Here is a 20,859-nt window from a genome sequence, read left to right as displayed (position 1 = left end):
CCATCCAACCTCTGCTTAGAAACTTTCTTCTTCCTATACCTGTTCCCTTTGCGACTGTAGGAACCGTTTGGTGTGGGGTCCCAGTTATACTTTGGAACTCCCCGCCTATTGAAATCAAGCAGAAATCTTCACTTTACTCTATTTGGCACCTGCCAAAGAGATTCTCATTTTGACAATGCTACCCAGATGCTTTGGTAGTCGATGTGATTTTAATCTGTTTTAGTTTTTTAACTTTTGTACAGTGGTACCTCGGGTTGCGGGATGCGGGTGGCACTGTGGGTTAAACCACAGAGCCTAGGACTTGCCGATCAGAAGGTCGGCGGTTCGAATCCCCATGATGAGGTGAGCTCCCATTGCTCGGTCCCTGCTCCTGCCAACCTAGCAGTTTGAAAGCACGTCAAAGTGCAAGTAGATAAATAGGTACCGCTCTGGCAGGACTGCTCTGGTTCGACAGAAGCGGCTTAGTCATGCTGGCCACATGACCCAGAAGCTGTACGCCGGCTCCCTTGGCCAATAAAGCGAGATGAGCGCCGCAACCCCAGAGTCAGCCACAACTGGATCTAATGGTCAGGGGTCCTTACCTCAGGTTGCAGGCGCTTCAGGTTACAGACGCTTCAGGTTACAGACTCTACTAACCCAGAAATAGTACCTCGGGTTAAGAACTTTGTTTCAGGATAAGAACAGAAATTGCGTGGCTGCAGCACATGAGCAGCAGGAGGCCCCATTAGCTAAAGTGGTACCTCAGGTTAAGAACAGTTTCAGGTTAAGAATGGACCTCCAGAACGAATTAAGTTCTTAACCTGAGGTACCACTGTACGTTTTAAAGTAGGGCTGTTGAATTTTTCCTGATTGTATAGTCTTACATTTTTGTAAACCGCTATGAGGGTTGTTTTTTTAAACACCCAAGTGGTGTATCAATTTAATGAAATCAATCAATCACTCAAACAAACAAACAAACAAACAAATAAACAAATACTCTTTTACCTTCTTGAAATGTCTCCCCAACCCCTCCAGCCTCTTTGAAGCTGCTATTAGCACCGCTGGGGTGTTTTGATTGGGGGAACTCTGCAAGGAAATGAGCTTAGCCATTCGCTTCTCCATCGATGAAGCTCCAATCCAAATCCGTCCAGCTGCTTCCCAGCTTTTTCTTAAGGCATCAGGAAAGCAGATTGCGGCTTTTCTTCAGCACATGAAGTTTGACTCTTTTGCTGAACGAGAGGAGAGGGGCTCACACATTTCACCAGGAATTTGCATCCTTACCCACAAGCAAATCCCCAAAGCATTCAGTGTGACTTACGCTCAAGTAGGTGTGTTTAAGATTGCACTTGTAGGAGAAAATACCCCCTCCATTACAAGACTTGGGAGACATGCAACGCACATAGGACAAAACTGAGTTTTTCACCTGCCTCAAGGACAGCAGTACTCTAGAGTTCTAGACGACTTACGCACTTCAAATCCATGTTAAATATTTAGTCTCAGCACCTTTAAGCGTGTAGAATTTAAAAACAAACTGTATGGCAGCAGGCGGAAATTCAACAGGTGATACTCTTCCCCACCAAGGCATGCTGTCGGAAAAGCTGCAGCTGTAGGATTTCTGCCTGTTGTGCAGCTTTGAAAAGAGCCTCGCCAGAGAGGAAGGAAGAGCGGCTTTCCTTAGAAGTAGTCAAGAATGTTGAAAGTGCAACCTAGTCCAACCTCCTAAATGCAGCGATAGAAGGAAGCGAGTCCTCTGCCCCAAGCACCTTACAGTTCAGTTCAGATACAGCTTGGGGCGGGAGGAGGGGAAGGGGAAATTGCAAGAAAATCAATACTAGCAACTTGCCGCAAAGCTCCAATAGCTCTTTAATAGATGGATTTTTACCTGGTAGTCGATACCGCATGCATTGATGTCTTGCTCGCTCACTCACTCAAGTTGGGGACCAACCAGGATCCTGCCTTTCCGTCCTTGGTTTGCAGTTAAAAATGGCATGTAGTCCCTGAGAGCCGAATCGAGCACAGCTCCCTTTTCGGGGGGGGGGAGGGGGAGGGAGTCAAATCATACAAGTCGAGGCATTTGTAGCAGCTCAGAGGCTGACCTGGATTTCGCCCAGCTCCAAGGCCATTTTCCCCACCCGAGCCAACAAGACTTCCTTTTTATAAACACTGTAATTATCTTCTGGACATAATTCCCGTCACAATTCTGATTGGAAAATGGAGCTGCTTAGGAAAGGCTTACAAGACAACATCTGTTCAATGGCGGACATTTGGGTCAGGGCGGGAGCCGCTGGGGAGGGAATTAAATCGCCGCACAGAAGCGAAGCGACGGCAGGGGAAGACGGATGCGTTCCTCACGAGGGCCGGAGTTGCTTCTGAGAAGTGTGCGTAAGACACATCAAGGCCAGAGGCCCTGTCTCTCTTTCCATCATTCCCCCCCTCCCTACTCATTCACATTGTGCGCATAATTCTGAAGGAGCGCAGAAAAACACCCGCCTAACATTGCGCTGGGCACAGAATTCAGAGGCTGCATGGAAAAAACAACAGGCATGATACTAGTCCTCACTGTTGCAAAGACATGGCTGCTTTCTGAAACCTCACCCACCCGAAGGGTGATGGAATATGGCTTCCAATGTTGACAGGGAAACATCCTGTGAGATTTGGCTTTGGCCATTTGAATCTACTTTCTTTTAATATATTTCATTTTTCAGTTTTTTAAAAAAAGTATTTTGACAACAATACAAATCTGATATTACAATAAACAAACATATCTTGACTCCCACCCCTTTTGCAGTTTCTAAATTTTATTTTAATTTGTAACACTTCATTATTCCAATTGTTCATTACTCCTTGGTTTCCTTTTAAGTTCTATTTTAACTTTTTGGTTTAAGTTAATCCTGCCAATGAACCAGGGCTGTCTTAAGCATATGAGGCGCCAGGGTGCAAAGATCTGCCCGGTGCCCCCCTGGTTGCCAGTCCCAGGCAAGCCCCCAAACTCGCGGCGCTCTGACTGATGGGTGGGCTCTTCCCTAGACTCAACTCTCGGCCTGGCGTCCCTGAGAGCCCGGCGCCCGGGTGCCCCACACCCCTAGCACCTATGTGTAAGACAGCCCTGCAATGAATTTATATGTGCCCAGTCACATTTCAAATAATCCACAATTTTTCCCAAGTTTCTTGTAAAGCTTTTCGCCTCTTGGTTCCATATTGCTCCCGTTAGTTTTCCCATTTTGACACAGTCCATATTCTGCCACTCCTCCTTGGTGGGTATAGAATCTTCTTTCCATCTCCGTGCATAAACTATCCTGGTCTCTGTTGTGGCACACATAAACAGGTTTGTTTTGTTTTGTCTTTATGTCTTTAGGTAACTGTATGGAAGTGAGAGCTGGACCATAAAGAAGGCTGATCGCCGAAGAATTGATGCTTTTGAATTCTGGTGCTGGAGGAGACTCTTGTGAGTCCCATGGACTGCAAGAAGATCAAACCCATCCATTCTTAGGGAAATCAGCCCTGAGTGCTCACTGGAAGGACAGATCGTGAAGCTGAGGCTCCAATACTTTGGCCACCTCATGAGAAGAGAAGACCCCCTGGAAAAGACCCTGATGTTGGGAAAGATGGAGGGCACAAGGAGAAGGGGATGACAGAGGATGAGATGGTTGAACAGTGTTCTCCAAGCTACCAGCATGAGTTTGACCAAACTGCGGGAGGCAGTGGAAGACAGGAGTGCCTGGCGTGCTCTGGTTCAGGGGGTCACGAAGAGTCGGACACAACTAAACGACTAAACAACAACAAATATTCCTTCTCCACTGTTCATGAGAAAGCGTCTACAGTTGTTGCATGTAAAACTCACCAAGGTAAGCTGTTCACTGCAGAAAGCACAAGTTACTACTGCATATTCTAATCAAACCATCTAATCCTCCCTCCTTTTCAATATTACCTCAACTTAAACTATACTGTTGAATTTACACTAATCCTGCTACTGTTTTCATTTGTTTACATTTTTTCCCCAAATACTCTACAAACATTTTCCATTCTTCTTTATAAACTCTCCCTATTTTGCTTTGACCGCACATTTGCAATCAGCAAAATATGGATAAAATTAGAAGAAGAAGAATTGATGAAGGATGTGTATGGAAATGCAGAAGAATTTTGTTAATATAAGGAACCACAAGAGGGAATGGAGGGAAGTCCTGAGGTTTAAAGAACCTCAAAGATAAGGTTTTGAAATGTTTTTGTGAATGGGGATGGGGGGATTTGTTTTTTGTAGTTAATTATGGAAATTAATTGTGGGGGGGAACCAATAAAAATCTATTTACATAGCAGAAAATATAAAAATAAACTCTGCCTCCTTCATCTCTTATTCTGATGATTAGACCTGCTAACTCTGCATCCTCCATCATCTTAAGCTCCCATTCTTCCTTCTTTGGACCACTTCCCACTCTCCATTTTTGAGCAAACAAAATCCGAGCTGCTGTAGTGGCATACATAAATAAGTTCTTATGACCCTTGGGAACCTCTGTCTCCACTATTCCTTGGAGGAATTCCCCCACATATTTTTTTGGGGGGGGGGAGGTGAATGTTCTTTTAAATAATTTCCCCCCATCTCATTATAAATCATCTCTCAACAATCCTTTGCATGTCTACCACATACAGTAACACGTTCCTTCTTTTTTTATTTCATTTTTATTTTTTTTAACAAAGTATAAACAAACAAACAAACAAACAAACAAACAAACAAACAAACAAATAAATAAATAAATAAATAAATAAATGTGCACTCCACCCCCAAGAACAAGCATAGGCAAACTCGGCCGTCCAGATGTTTTGGGACTACAACTCCCATCATCCCTAGCTAACAGGACCAGTGGTCAGGGATGATGGGAATTGCAGTCCCAAAACATCTGGAGGGCCGAGTTTGCCTTTGCCTGCCTGAGACCATTCCATTGTAACTATCCAACCTCCCAAAATTTCAACGCCTCTTGCGATGGTTTGACCCCTTTCCGTTTTAACAGCACAAATTCTTCAAATACCTCCCATATCGCCTCAAAATCATTTGTCCTGCGTATTCCCCGTCTTACCTTAATAGCACATGCTAATTGATCATTAATAGCTATATCCCACAGTCCTTCTACTTCTCTGCATTTCCAACATACAGTGGTACCTCGGGTTACATAAGCTTCAGGTTACATACGCTTCAGGTTACAGACTCCGCTAACCCAGAAATAGTGCTTCAGGTTAAGAACTTTGCTTCAGGATGAGAACAGAAATCGTGCTCCGGTGGCGCGGCGGCAGCTGGAGGCCCCGTTAGCTAAAATGGTGCTTCAGGTTAAGAACAGTTTCAGGTTAAGAACGGACCTCTGGAACGAATTAAGTACTTAACCCGAGGTACCACTGTATACCAGATTCGGATTTGCACATCTTTGCTAACTTACTCAGTCAGGTACCATCTGCCAGGTGTATATTTGGGGGTGGCTTTTCCACATACGCATTTATTTATTTTTTGCAGCACTCACACAACATGGTTGGCATCAAAATACCAGCCTGTATCAGTCATTCAAGAGCTTTTTATACTGCCCTTTAATAAAACCCTGTGGGCTCTACATTAAAAAATAAAATACAAATAAGACAGACCCAACCAACACTAAAAACACAACAAGCACTAAAATAACTTGAAAGCCAGAAAGACTAAAACATACACATAATACGTACTTACTTCTAGTTAGTTCTACAGAAGGTGTCCCATCAGCATATTATTGATTCATACCCTGAGAAGTTGGAGTGTTTGTGGCCATTCCATCGCACCTCGTCAACTTTGCTTTCGCAAGAGGAACACAATGCAGACAGAAAGCAAAGGATCTCCCTTAAAATAACACATGCGCAAAATATAACATGAACATTTGATTCTGAAGTGGCCCGGATATTGCAGCTATCAATTGGACCCAATTCAAAAGGTTCCCCCCCATCATTTAGGGTTGTGACCTGCTTTCTTCTGGCCCAGCTCCTCTTTCTTTAAGAAGCAGTCTGGCGCAAAGAAATTCATTTGAGCGGAGAGTTTCACATTTCTGCAGAGGAAACAGCTTCACCTGTTGAACTTCAGCACGTTGGACCCAGCAACTGGGCTGGGAAAGAGAGGTGGCAGTCATCTTTGCACAAGACGAGGAGGAAGACAGGCAGCAGCCTGCAGGCTTTGGTTAGAACTTTTGGTTGGAAGAGAACAGTCATTATTAAGCCTGTGATGCAATTGCCAAAATTAGCCAGTAAAGGCATGTGAGCTGGGTTTTTTGGGAAAGCTTTTTCCTGGCTGCCAGGAGACGTGCAGAGGGTCACACAAAGCATTTTATGCGCGCGCACACTCACACACCCCAAAAGCCAGTCTTCCCAGTCACCACAGGGCCATGACTCATGTTTGCATTTCCTTTTAAAAGGGAAGATAGAGAAAGCAAACAGAAGGAACCGAATCTTTGTGGCGGTTGCAAAGCAGAAGGGGAGGTTGGAATGAGGGAGGGCAAAGGTGGAGCAGCTTGCCATTTGCTCAGAGGCCATGAAAAGGCCACATTGGTGGTCACCAGAATAGAGCTGTAAAAAACAAACAAAGAGCGTCTTCCCTCATCCCATCCGGATACAAAATGTTTCCATTTTCAGGGGTAGGCAAGGTGGTGGCTGCCAGATGTTTGGGATCAGACACAATGAAATATATTCGGAGTCGAGAGTGGATTTCATGCTCTTTATTCAGCTCATAGTAGTGAGGAGATATGGAAGTTCCCCCAGAATGTCTGCTTTATATACATTATTTACACAATGGGCCCCACATGATTGGCTAATTCCGGGATTCACCTATAGGCCAATCAGGTTGCGGATTCACTTCCACCTGGAGCTGGATTGGGTGGCTCTTGTGGACTAATCAGACTGCTGCATTCTGAATCCTATTGTTCTAGGACCAATCAGACTGCTGCCTTCTGGATCCCATTTGACTTAGTACATAACACACAACCAGCAGGGGCAAAAGTCAGGGATGATGGAAGAGGAATGCAGAGGACCTTAAGTCCCATGAATAACCATAGTTTAGAGGTCCCGGGCCCTAAGGGAGTCAGACTATCCTCCACCAGGGCCTTTTCAGTGATGGCTCCGACCTGGTGGAATGCTCTGTCCCATGAGACCAGGGCCCTGCAGGATTTAACCTCCTTCCGTTGGGCCTGTAAGACAGAGCTATTCCACCTGGCCTTTAATTTGAATTCAGCCAGATCTTTTATTTCCCTTCCCTTCCCTCCCCCTCCCCTTTTATGAAGATCACCTGCTCTGAGACCCCACAACTAATTCTCCCCTGGCCTCCTCGCTGGCCCAAGTAGGACCAATTCAGCCAGCTAGCCCTGGGGATTATCTAATGCTTATTTCCCCTAAATTGATTTTTGAATTTTATTGTTATTCATGTTTTTATACTGTATTTTATGCTGCTTTTATAATTAAGTGTTTTAAATTTGTTGTTAGCTGCCCTGAGCCCGGTTTTTGAACCGGGAAGGGCGGGGTATAAATAAAAATTTATTCTTATTCTTATTATTGGTTCATAGAATCGTAGAATTGCAGAGTTGGAAGAAACTCTGAGAGTCATCTAGTTTAACCCTGTTTCGTTTTCGGGTTGTGCTCCGCGGCAGCCCAGAAGTAACGCTCACGCAGACGCTCAAAATGATGTCTTGTGCATGTGCGGAAGCAGCGAATCGCGGCCCGCGCATGCGCAGATGCCCGGATGCGGGTTGCATTCGCTTCAGGATGCGAACGGGGCTCTGGAATGGATCCTGTTCGCATCCAGAGGCCTCGGGTTAAGTACTTAATTCATTCCGGAGGTCCGTTCTTAACCTGAAACTCTTCTTAACCTGAAGCACCACTTTAGCTAATGGGGCCTCCCGCTGCCACCGCGCCACCACTGCATGATTTCTGTTCTCATCCTGAAGCAAAGTTCTTAACTTGAGGTACTATTTCTGGGTTAGCGGAGTCTGTAACCTGAAGCGTCTGTAACCCAAGGTACCACTGTATCCAGATCAAGGGAAGTAATAGTACCACTCCCGCTATGAGAATGGGATGCTGGACAAGGTGAGTCCTTATCTTGATTCAGCAGATCTCTTTGTATGATCTCACAGAATTGTCAAATCATAGAACTGTAGAGTTGGAAGGGATCCTAAGAGTCATCTAGTCCAACCCCGTTCAAGGCAGGAATCTCAGCTAAAGCATCCATGACAGAGGGCCATCCAGCCTTTGCTTACAAACCTCCAAGGAGAGTCCATCAGCTCTTGTAGGAGTCCATTCCACTGTCAAACAGCTCTTACCATTGGAAAGTTCTTCCTGGTGTTAAGTTGGAATCTCCTTTCTTGCAACTTGAAGCCATGGGTTCGACTCCTAACCTGCAGAGCAGGAGCAAACAAGCTTGTTCTCTCTTCCATGTGACAACCTTTGAGATATTTGAAGATGGCTATCATATCTCCCCTCAGTCTCCTCTTTTCCAGGCTGAACATAGCCAGCTCCTTCAACTGTTCCTCATCAGGCTTGGTTTCCAGACTCTTGATCATCTTGGTTGCCCTCCTCTTCACAAGTTCCAGCTTATTCCCTCTTCCTTGCAACAGATCTTGAGATCTTTGAGGATGGCTTTCCTATCTCTTCTCTTCTCACCACCACCCAAGAGGAAATGAAACACCGTAAAAACTAAGTGCGGACATTTGCATAAAATTCACACGTGCCAATTTATATGTAATAATAATAATAATAATAATAATAATAATAATAATTATTATTATTATTATTATTATTATTATTATTATTATTATTATTATTATTTTATTTATACCCCACCCATCTGGCTGGGCTTCCCCAGCCACTCTGGGCAGCTTCCAACAAAATATTAAAATACCGTAATGCATCAAACATTAAAAGCTTCCCTAAACAGGGCTGCCTTCAGATGTCTTCTAAAAGTCTGGTAGTTGTTCTCTTTGACATCTGATGGGAGGGCGTTCCACAGGGCGGGCGCCACTACCGAAAAGGCCCTCTGCCTCGTTCCCTGTAACTTGGCTTTTCGCAGCAAGGGAACCGCCAGAAGGCCCTTGGCGCTGGACCTCAGTGTCCGGGCAGAACGATGGGGGTGGAGACACTCCTTCAGGTATACTGGACCGAGGCCGTTTAGGGCTTTAAAGGTCAGCACCAACACTTTGAATTGTGCTCGGAAACGTACTGGGAGCCAATGTAGGTCTTTCCAGACCGGTGTTATGTGGTCTCGGCGGCCGCCCCCAGTCAACAGTCTAGCTGCCACATTCTGGATTAGTTGTAGTTTCCGGGTCACCTTCAAAGGTATCCCCATGTAGAGCGCATTGCAGTAATCCAAGCGAGAGATAACCAGAGCATGCACCACTCTGGCGAGGTGCAGATTTAAAAATAATGACTCTTCTGGAAATAGAAATGCAAAACATCTCACCACAGTGGGGAAGACTGTGACCAAATGACTTTTGTGGCTGCTCAATCCTGGTGTTAACTGCGGAGGGTCAACTTCACGGCTCCTCATTATCCCCCTTTCCGGAGTTTTGTTATCTCGAAACCAGACTTGGGTTGGGTTTCTGGGCTGCAAAATAGAGGGCTCTTTCAAAAAGAGGGCTGCCCTCTGTAAAATGGGGCACACACGGCCACTCTACCTCTCTGTCTCTCCAGGTTTCGAGTGCATTTTGACCCCCGTGCTACAAAACGACGACAAAAGAATGTGGGGGGGAAATGCTCACTGGATAATTCCAGGGAAATGGTTTTCAGCATTCTGCTCATAGGAGGCAAATAATGCTAATCTTGGCATTCAGCTAGCTTGGAGATATCTCTTGCCCCAAATGTGCCCACCCCCCACCTTAAAACTCACCTTTGGGATTTGTTGATTTGCCTTCCTGAGGGGGAGGCTGGGGAAAAACCACGCACACTGGCTATGGAAAATGGGAGCGGCTTATTTATCCATTTGCCCTTGCCTACTGGTCTGGAGATAATGAATGAATATAAGAACACAAAATAGTTATTGATAGGGCCGCCACATTTTCTCCTGCCGAAGCGCCTGTGCCTTTAACGTCCCTGAAACTCAACAGGTGAAGATTTCCCTGTTACAGAGTTACAGTCACAGAAGGGGGAATAATTGCCTGTTTAGTTTTAGGGTTTCCCACCTGTTTTCCAGCACAAGTGCCTGTGCCTTTAAATAAGTCACTCCTGCCGCAGATATTGTCACAGAGAAAGCTTTGCCTGTTGAATTTCAGCCTGTCATAGAGCTCCATTGTCCAACACCGCAGGAGCTATGATTTAATTTTTTTTTAATTCACTTGTATGTAAAAGAGACCCTTCTCAAGTCCAAAACAGTATGCAGAATGAAACGCAGCCATCCTTTGAACTCCACACTTCTCTGAATTTTGCAGCGCAGTTCTCCAGCTATGTAAAGGTAAAGGTAAAGGGATCCCTGACCATTAGGTCCAGTCGTGGCCAACTCTGGGGTTGCGGCGCTCATCTCGCTTTATTGGCCAAGAGAGCCGGCGTGCAGCTTCCGGGTCATGTGGCCAGCATGGCTAAGCCACTTCTGGTGAACCAGAGCAATGCACAGAAACACCGTTTACCTTCCCGCTGGATCGGTACCTATTTATCTACTTCCACTTTGACATGCTTTCGAACTGCTAGGTTGGCAGGAGCAGGGACCGAGAAACGGGAGCTCACCCCCGTTGCGGGGATTCGAACCGCCGACCTTCTGATCGGCAAGTCCTAGGCTCTGTGATTTAACTCACAGCACCACCCGCATCCCTTTTCCAGCTATGTAGCATGTATAAAAATGCACATATTAGGGTACATAGGTATATATAGATGAAAAGGCCGTAAACAATTGTCTTATATTTGGGGATTATTATTCTTCTTTAGCAGAAAGATGTGTCCATTTCACAAAATTGCATGCAAACATAATTAGAAATTAGCACTAAAATACAATTAATTATCCTGAGGATTTTTTAAAAAAATTGCAAATGCAAAGAATTGAGCTTAAGATTGGAGAGAGCCAGTGTGGAGAAGTGGTTAGAGTGTAGGACTATGACCCGGGAGACCAGGGTTTGAATCCCACTTGAGGCATGATATTCACAGGGTGACCTTGAGCCACTCATTGCTTCTCAGCCTAACCTACATCACAGGGTTGTTGTGAGGACAAAATGGAGGAGGGGCAGACCATGTACCCCACCTGGAGCTCCTTAGAGGAAAGGGGTGGTGCAATAAATAAATGCGAGAAACTTGGAGGATCCACAATTATCAGCTATCCCCAACCATTTGCCCAAGAGACGGTGCATCACCCATAGCCTCCTGTTCATTTAATAGATGTCTGTGGCAGTTATAAATATGTATGGCCAATGAATGAAAAGGATTTTAAGGAAGCAGAGGCAGCAGAACTGCTATTGTGAAAGCTGCTTTCCTGCCAACATATCAGCTTTGTTTCTCAAAGTCACTTTGTAGACGGGAACTCTGTCCTGGAGAGTGTAATAAATTACAGATCTTATGATGCAGAAGGAATGTGAAATCCAGAGTCAGGGAGGGCTGTGTCTCCATCAGGATGCATAGATCTTTGGACACAGCTTTTTAAAAAAATAAATACATGTGACTTGTAAGGTTGCCAACTTTTTTTTAGTGGCCCTGCTCCTGCGCCATTCACATCAGCTTGACCGGTAAATGTTAAGTGAGATACACTTTCCCTGTTCTGGAAATGCTTGGAGCCTCTCTGCCACCTTCCCCTCAGCTGTGCATCCATCTCTAATCCGCAGAGGGCCTCCCAGTACGTTTCCAAGCACAATTCAAAGTGTTGGTGTTGACCTTTAAAGCCCTAAATAGCCTCGGCCCAGTATACCTGAAGGAGGACCTCCACCTCCATCATTCTGCCCAGACACTGAGGTCCAGCACAGAGGGCCTTCTGGCAGTTCCCTCACTGCGAGAAGCAAAGCTACAGGGAACCAGGCAGAGGGCCTTCTTGGTAGTGGCACCCACCCTGTGGAATGCCCTCCCATCAGATGTCAAAGAGATAAAGAACTACCTGACATTTAGAAGACATCTGAAGGCAGCCCTGTTCAGGGAAGTTTTTAATGTGTGACATCTTAGTGTATTTTTGGTCTTTGTTAGAAGCCGCCCAGAGTGGCTGGGGAAGCCCAGCCAGATGTTCAGGGTACAAATAATAAATTATTATTATTATTATTATTATTATTATTATTATTATTATTACCCTCCTGTTTTCTCTGAAGGCTTCCTTATAGGCCATTGTGGGGAACAGATTTCTAGGTTAAATAGGACCTTGGTTTGATCCAGCACAGCAATGCTTTCCTGTTTATGGCAGCCAGCGAAACCCCTTCCCTATCCATCCCCATAAGCAGCTGAAACAGACTCGCCAGCAAGACGAAAACACAAAATTCTGCCAGGCTGAGTCAGCCTTCAGCCTTCCACCAAACTCATAATTCTTTCCTCCAAGAAAGCTTTGGCAGGCGCCTCTGAAGATTTTGGAAGGAGAGGAGAGCCATCGTAGGCCCCTCATCTATCAAGACCACACAGGGTTCTGTTTCTGCGCTGGAGATGGGCATGTGTTTGCCTGCCTTGGTCAGAAGGAATGGGCCTGTCGCTGTGGGTTTGGCTGGCAAACTCGGGGGCCTAATAAAAGGGACGAGCCATTTTTAACGGCTCCAGCCTTTGGAATGTGACACCCGTCAGAGATTGGGAGAGGGACAAAAAAAGCTAGAGGGATGTTTGGGATGTGCGTGTTTACAGTTTGAATTTGGACAGAGGCTTTGGCTCAAGTCTGATTCTGCATTTGCCTTGTGCCAAGACCTTTCTTCTTCTTGAAGCATAGCCCAAATGCACACCCCATTCCCTCTGCTGCACTGCAGGACCAGCCCTGCTTTTTCTGATCTCTAAATGATGGCTCAGATATTTTCAGGGTATTGCTGTGGACTCACAAGCTCCCCCTTCCCTTCCCTTCCCTTCCCTTCCCTTCCCTTCCCTTCCCTTCCCTTCCCTTCCCTTCCCTTCCCTTCCCTTCCCTTCCCTTCCCTTCCCTTCTCTCCTTCCCTTCCCTTCCCTTCCCTTCCCTTCCCTTCTCTCCTCCTTTTCTCTTAACCACAGGGATATCTTGGTCCCAGCGCTGCCCAGCATGGGGTGTCAGTGCAGAACGACGGGGAATGCAAGTGGCAGTGGATGAAACATCTCTGGATGGGATCCGCCGCGTGCCGACAGTGCCGGCAGCAGCAAGAAAACCCGACGAATAGGAGTGCACGGATCCTGTCCGGAGATCTTTCCCAGCGCTGCCCAGCGTGGGGTGTCAGTGCAGAACGACAAGGGATGCAAGTGGCAGTGGATGAAACATCTCTGGATGGGATCCGCCGCGCGCCGACAGTGCCGGCAGCAGCAAGAAAACCCGACGAATAGGAGTGCACGGATCCTGTCCAGAGATTTTTCCTCCCCTGCCACTTGCATTCCCCATCGTTCGGAGCTGACACCTCACATTGGGCGGTGGTAGGAGCCTGTGCTGACAGCGGAAAGGCAGCAAAGGAGCCCGCAGCTTGGCGCACGCAACAGGATGCATTGCACAGCGCCCACAACATTACACGGTGCTCTAGGAACCGCCCTCGCAGCCGAAACAGTTAGCCACCATGCAGCGGGGGGGGCAGTGGGTGGACAGTGCAGCGACTGTGCCACCTAGCATTTTGCCCCACCCCAGCATGGAACCTGCACCCACCTTCATACACCCCTGAGCGAGGGGTGCTGGCACCCCCGTTGGTTGGCGCTGTGAGTCCCTGCGTCCCGCAACCGTTCCAAAGGTAAACAACTATATCCTTAAAAAAAGGTTGACAACTCTGGGCAACCTAGGGGCGCTGGGTGGATTTTTGCATCCCGGCCCTGCATATGCTTAAGACGGCCTTGTCTAACCATATGAAACCGTACCCTCCAACACGTTCAGGCCAAAAACTGGGCCACATGTCACATGACGCACACAAGATCGCAGCCCTGAAAAAAAGCACTTGGCGGGCAAAATGGCTGCCGTGGTCTTGCATGAAAAGAAACGGCATGTCCTGGTTTTCCCCAGACAGTTGAGGGGTATTCTTTAAGCACAGCATGCAAAGGGACAAACTATGCTTAGCTCAAAGACGGGAAGGCCTCTAGATGTTGTGCTGAAGGGAGTTGGGGTCCAATATCGGGAGAGCTCCCCCCCATCTTTGAACCAAGCATGGGTTTGCAAACTGTGGCTCAGAGGCAAGGGACTAGCCATAGCTTGCCTGTGCCTTTCTCCTCCAACATTACAAGACTAGAAAGGAACTATAGATCAAAAGCAAAAATGTGAATGGGTTCTGTATTGTGGCTTGGGAGTCAGAGACGGGACTTGGGTCTGGACCAGTTGACGACCTCTGCAGTAAAGGATCTCCCATGCATAAAATGGGATGAGCAGGTGAGATATTTTATTCACTTCTCATTTAAAGGCCAACCTCCCAAATTTGTACTTTCCAAAACAATACCATAAACCACAAGACAGGCATTCTCTGAATTTTGCAATGCAGCTCTCAAGCCAGGTAATGAGTTCGAAAATGTATATACCAGGGTAAACTGTGGGTCAAAATGCACCTATCTGTGAAAATAATATTAAAAATGCAGTCTATTAGGGAAAAATTGCTTTGCAAAACTGTGTGTTTCAGGGAAAATGGCGTACAAACATATGCATATTAGGAGAGATTTGCAGCTGAATTTTCAGGAGGCTGTTTTAAATAAAGAAATTTGCAGACGGATGAGGAAATGATTAAAACTGAGTTTCAGGTGGTTAAAAATGAAAAAAACAAAAATTGACAAATTTACCCATCCCTAGAGATGAGTCGGGAAGAATGTGCTTGCGGGGGAGATCTGTGAGCACAAACCCCAGCGCTTCCACTTCCAGCTGCAGTTGATGGGCAGCTAGTGGATATCCTCCCAGCTGCCTATCTTCTTTCCAGCAGTGGGAAAACAAGCTTTTGCAGGAACAAGCTATTACATCTCATTACGCCCTGATGGCTTGGCGCGTGCATTTTAACATATAACCAACATGCAGCCTTAAGCAAAAAATAGAAGTTTACATCCCACACTGTGGCCACCCTACGCGAGCCCACATGGTCTTTTCTCGAAGAGAGAGGGAATGAGGTCTTGACCCAGAACAAATAAGGGTTTCCAAGGGCTTGTTTTGAAACAGCTGTTGGACTTTCCACTCAATGGCCTTCTTAGTTAGCTTGGAAATAATTAACAGCCGAAGAGGAGGATGTTTTTATCCCATGTTCCTTGGGGGGTGGGGTGGGGAGCACAACAGCCTTGTTGTTAACCACCCGGTCTCAAATCACCTCTATCAATATGGTGCAGCCATTATAGTGGGCTAATTTTAACCAAAATAGGCCCCTCTGAAGCACAGAAGAACAGGAAAAGTCGTTGTGCACAGGCCTCAATGTAATCCAGGAAACAGACTGGAGTTTGGGTGGAGAAGGCTGCTGAGTATTCCTCGTCACCTGGCAGAAACAACTCATTGAACCAGTCAAAGCTGTGGGATAGCTCAGTTGGTAGAGCATAAGTCTCCTAATCCCAGGGTTGTGGGTTCGAGTTCCATGTCTGACAAGAAGATTCCTGAATTGCAGGGAGTTGGACCTTCCAACTCTACAAATCTATGATTCTATAGCTCTGTAAGCGCTTGTTTTCCACCTGCTCAACAGGTATACTTGTAAATGAGCCAAGTATTACAAAAAGCCACTAAAACGCCCCAGAGCTTTCTCTCATAGAGAATTTTGTAATTATTGCTGGGATTGATGGCAGAGCAAGGGAATGACTGTGTATACAACTGTGATATATAAAGCTTCTTGACTCAGATTAAACAGGCTCAACCATTTTGGGAGAAAGGACGTATTTGGAAATCTAAGAAACGACTGTAAAGGTAAAGGTAAAGGGACCCCTGACCATAAGGTCCAGTCATGACCGACTCTGGGGTTGTGGCACTCATCTCGCTTTATTGACCAAGGGAGCCAGCATACAGCTTCCGGGTCATGTGGCCAGCATGACTAAGCTGCTTCTGGCGAACCAGAGCAGTGCACGGAAACACCGTTTACCTTCCCGCTGGAGCGGTACCTATTTATCTACTTGCACTTTTGACATGCTTTCGAACTCCTAGGTTGGCAGGACAGGGACCAAACAACGGGAGCTCACTCCGTCGTGGGGATTCGAACCACCGACCTTCTGATCAGCAAGTCCTAGGCACTGTGGTTTAACCCACAGCGCCACAAAATCCCTGTTTCACAGAAGAAAAACTGGCAGTGTTCAGAAACCCACACGTGAGCAGGAGAAACACCAACAATGCCCTCCCCCAAAAAAGTAGGAAGCACCTTCCAAATGCAGGTATTCCCACCAACCAACCAACTCCCCATATCTTAATTTAAAATCATCTTGGCTGTTGCCAGGGAGAGCGTCTAAGGCTTTCATAATTTTGCATTTTAGCTATTCTTAAATGGCTGGTCTATGACTGTAATAATAAACTGATTGAAGGCCACCGCAGTGCCCATGGGCCCCATGTTGGGCCCCTCGGATTTGAGCAATTGCCCTGTGTTTCAGGGCTGGCTCAAGACATAATAATAATAATAATAATAATAATAATAATAATAATAATAATAATAATAATTTATTTATACCCCGCCCATCTGGCTGGGCTTCCCCAGCCACTCTGGGCGGCTTCCAAAAGAATATTAAAATACTATAATACATCAAACATTAAAAGCTTCCCGAAACAGGGCTGCCTTCAGATGTCTTCTAAAAGCCTGGTAGTTGTTGTTCTCTTTGACATCTGGTGGGAGGGTGTTCCACAGGGAAGGCGCCACTACTGAGAAGGCCCTCTGCCTGGTTCCCTGTAACTGGGCTTCTCGCAGTGAGGGAACCGCCAGAAGGCCCTCGATGCTGGACCTCAGTGTCCGGGTAGAACGATGGAGGTGGAGACGCTCCTTCATTTTGCTGCCTGAGGCAAAGGGGAAGATGGCACCCTTCCCCAAGAAAGGTACAGAAGCCAATCTGAATCTTCCTCCAATCTTGGTGAAAGGATGGAGTCTTTCACTGCAGCCATCTAGTATGGGGGTTATAGGGTAGGACACCAGGCTGTACCTCCCCGCACCTCAACATCTGCCACCTAAGGCAGCTGCCTCACTCTGCCTAACTGCAGGGCCGGTCCAGCTGCGTGTCTTCTGCTGTGCTAGATCTTGGCCAGTGTCTTGGTGGCAGCTGTCCAAGATCTCAAGGCAAGGGTTCCCACCCCCCAGTGAATTCCAAGATAAGAAACCATAAGAAAAAAAGGCATCTACTTGTGCCAGAAGATTCCTTTTATGGCATGTAATGTCTTGAATGTGTACACTGGCTTCACTCTGCTGCCAGATCCAGCACGAGTTCCTTGTCCTCCATGCCCTTTCCTTCATATCTCCTTGCTTTTATGCCCTGATACCATCGCCTGTCATCTCCACCACCATCAACCATCCAAAGGTTCTCCTCTCTCCTTCAGAGATAAGGAGACCAGAGGCTGTCTTACACAGCCTCAGGTCCACGTGGATCAGTACTGTCTCCACAAGGAGTTCCCCAATGGCTGCTTGTGGAGAACCTGTGGTCTGTGAGCTTCACTCAGGTGGTCCATGGCATGTCTGTGAAGAACACCTACAATCTGAATTCTGTGAATAAGAATAAGACACAGTGAATTGAAGTGGCAGTAAAAATACAATTAAAAACCACACAGCATCTAGCATGGTGCATTGAAGTTACTACAAGCAAGAAAACCAGGAAGTAAGTCTGTGGTGGTCAACTCTTCTTGGTTGGAGGTTTTCTAACAGAAGCTGAATGGCCAGTCATCATGGATGCTTTGGTTGAGATGCCTGCATTGCAAAGGGTTGGAAGAGATGACCCACAAGGTCTATTCTATGATGCTACGATACCCTCAGTGTTTTTCAAGTGGTCTGGGGAGAGGGTGGGAGTTTGGGGATTGCTGGTCTACATTGAGTGGCAGAAGCTCTCCAGGATTTCAGGCAAGGGAGCTCCACCTGTAGATGCCAGGTGTTAAGTTGTGGGTGAACATATCAGACAACACAGCGATTCTTCAAACAGCTCTTGTTTATTCACAGGCCAGAACAGAACTGAACTGAAGGGTTCAGCCAGCCTGCTTATATAGAGCTCCACTACAGCGCAACAGTAACAACTTTCTGTAACTATCCGATCACTGAACATCACTTTCAATTCCTTATTTGCATATGTGGACCTGAGTGAAAACTATCTACAGTATCCCCCTGCTGGCCCAGGGTGAGAACCTCAGTACATAACACCAGGAATCAAACCTTTGACATTCTGCATGCTAAGCAGATACTCTACCTCTCAGCTATAGCTCTTCTGAGACCTCACCTTCTCCCCCTTGCTACCCCATATATCCAGAACTACGTTTCACAACACCTGAGCGGCGCCATCCCTTGCTATCCATCTTTCTTCAGCTCTGACATTCCTTTCCCAGTGCAGTCGTGGTTGCATGATGGAACTGTGGTTTGCTTTAACCAATATGCTGAAATTCCATTCACACCAGTGGGTGTTGAGTGGCACAACAGCAAACATCATGGGACAACAGGCGTACTTCTGTGTGCAAGGTCTGGAAAGAACCTTATGCAGGTATGCCAGGCCAATTTGCTCACCTTCCACCTGCAATTTTCTGGGTTAATGGGATTGCAAATGGATTCCCCCCCCCCAGAAGCCGTTCACATGGAAATGAGCGCTAAACTTCCCCCATATTCCGCTAGATTTCCAGAGGTGACTCTTCTAAGTAATGGAAATGTCAGGGAAATGGAACAAACGGCTGTGGGAATGCATCCTTGTGTCAATGCCATTTTGCAGAAATACACCCTTAAAATGAACACCAGAAGCCACCAGTCTGGAGATGGCCTCAGAGAGGTGGGACCACAAAACACAGCCCCAAAATCATGTGCAAATACTCCAGAAACCAAAACAGCAGATGCTGAATTCGCCATGAGCATGCAAAAGAAAAAATATCTGTGGATTAAAGACCTTGTTTCCCTATCTTTAAAGCTTTCGTGTCACATATTAATCTTCCTAGTAAACAAACCTCACCATCACATTCGCGGCTCTGCTCTCCGGGTCAATAAAAAGACTTAGGAATGTACACACCCGCACAGCATGTGATGCCTTCTGCAGGAGCCAACAATGGCATCCGAGAGTGGGTGTGCATTCACCATTTATGGAGTCAGGGAGGGAAAAAAGCCTTTCTAGAAAGAGCTTGCAAAACACTTAAGGAAGGTTGGATTTCCACCCTTTCTTGCTGCTTAGTGGTGCCAAGTATAGTATAACAATTGTAAGGTCCCAAATATAGAATGAATGTTGATAATTGCACAAGGTAAACACACATACGTAAGTATATAAACCACATGTCTCAAATAGTACAGGAGAGCAATGCAAAAGCCATCTTGGCTCTCCTAAAGGCTCTAAATATTTCCTCTGCCCCCTTAATCCCCCTTGCCAGAGAACACAGTTCCTGAAGAGATTCCTCTCCTATATCTATGAACCTCCTTTGTAATTATTTGTCACTGTTTGCCCAGATGATCTGCCTTAAGGGAAATCTGACGGGGGGACTATGTAAAACTTGCTAAATTCTCAGGAATATCACACCTTGGCCTGCCTGAGCCACAGTCACCCCACCTTAAGTGTGATGCAATTTCTGACTGTTTGTAGAGGGGATGTCCTTCTTCTCTATGCCAAAATGAAAACCCTTAAAAGAGATGTTTCTTCTTGGTTCTGGGTCTTTCTTGCCTCCTTGCTAGGAGGGAAGGGAACTCTCTTTCAGTGTATCTGAAGAAGTGTGCATGCACACTGTTAAGTTGTGGGTGAACATATCAGACGACACAGCAATTCTTCAAACAGCTCTTATTTATTCACAGGCCAGGACAGAACTGAACTGAAGGGTTCCGCCAGCCTGCTTATATAGAGCTCCACTACAATGTAACTGTAACAATTTTCTAAAACTATCCAATCACTGAACGTCACTTTCGATCCCTTATTTGCATAACTATCTACAGTACCCCCCTGCTGGCCCAGGGTGAGAATTTCAGTACATAACACACACAAAAACTCATACCTATAACAACCTCAATTGGACTCTAAGGTGCTACTGGAAGGAATTCTTTTATTTTGTTTTGACTACAACAGACCAACACAGCTACCTACCTGTAACTAGAGAAATAAAGATCTGCTTTGCTTTCACTGCATCCTGCCTCCATCCATTCATCTCTGACCAATCATGGACTTAGGGGACTCAGTCCCTTGAGGAGTCGGGCAGCAAAAGCCAAACACCCCTATTTTTCTATATCACAGGGTAGGCAACCTTTCCAGTACTGAGAATCACATGGCAGAACAACATGGGCTGGAAAAGAGTCAGTCCAGGGCTGCCCAGATGTGGTCCAAAAGAAAGCAGGGCATTACATTTGGCACCAGCTTGGACGCAGGAGTTGCCGGAAGGAGGTGTACAAGGTGCCATCCAACCGCCTTGGGGCCTCCACTCTGGATTTGTGCAGGCTTTTCTTCTTAGCCTTTTCTTTTCCCAAAGATATTCTGCAAGGCAGCAGAGGTTTAGGAACAGAGTTTTCCTTCTGCTAGATGGGCTACCTTCTCAGGTTGATGAGCCCCATCTGCCCCTCACTAGATAGATGATGATAGATGATAGCTAGCTAACTAACTAACTAGCTAGCTTGCTAGATGAGAGAGAGAGAGAGAGAGAGAGAGAGAGAGAGAGAGAGAGAGAGAGATGATAGATGATGATGATGATAGATAGATGATAGATAGATAGATAGATAGATG

General features: G+C 46.2%; 1 protein-coding gene across 1 annotated transcript in view; it reads right to left on the bottom strand.

The window, feature by feature from the left end:
- The window catches only part of NDRG1 (N-myc downstream regulated 1), an 83,510-nt gene extending 81,550 nt beyond the window's left edge, over window positions 1-1,960 (bottom strand). Inside the window, exon 1 of the mRNA XM_083516880.1 lies at window positions 1,862-1,960. Within this exon, the coding sequence (XP_083373006.1) occupies window positions 1,862-1,884 (23 nt within the window). The 5' untranslated portion in view covers window positions 1,885-1,960. The remainder of the gene's footprint in view (window positions 1-1,861) is intronic.
- Between the last annotated feature and the right edge of the window lie 18,899 nt (window positions 1,961-20,859).

The sequence above is a fragment of the Podarcis liolepis genome, assembly GCF_965112155.1.
Source record: "Podarcis liolepis genome assembly, chromosome: 8".
Lineage (NCBI taxonomy): Eukaryota > Metazoa > Chordata > Lepidosauria > Squamata > Lacertidae > Podarcis > Podarcis liolepis.
Note: the sequence above shows the minus strand (reverse complement) of the source record. Positions and strands in the feature narration are given on the sequence as shown.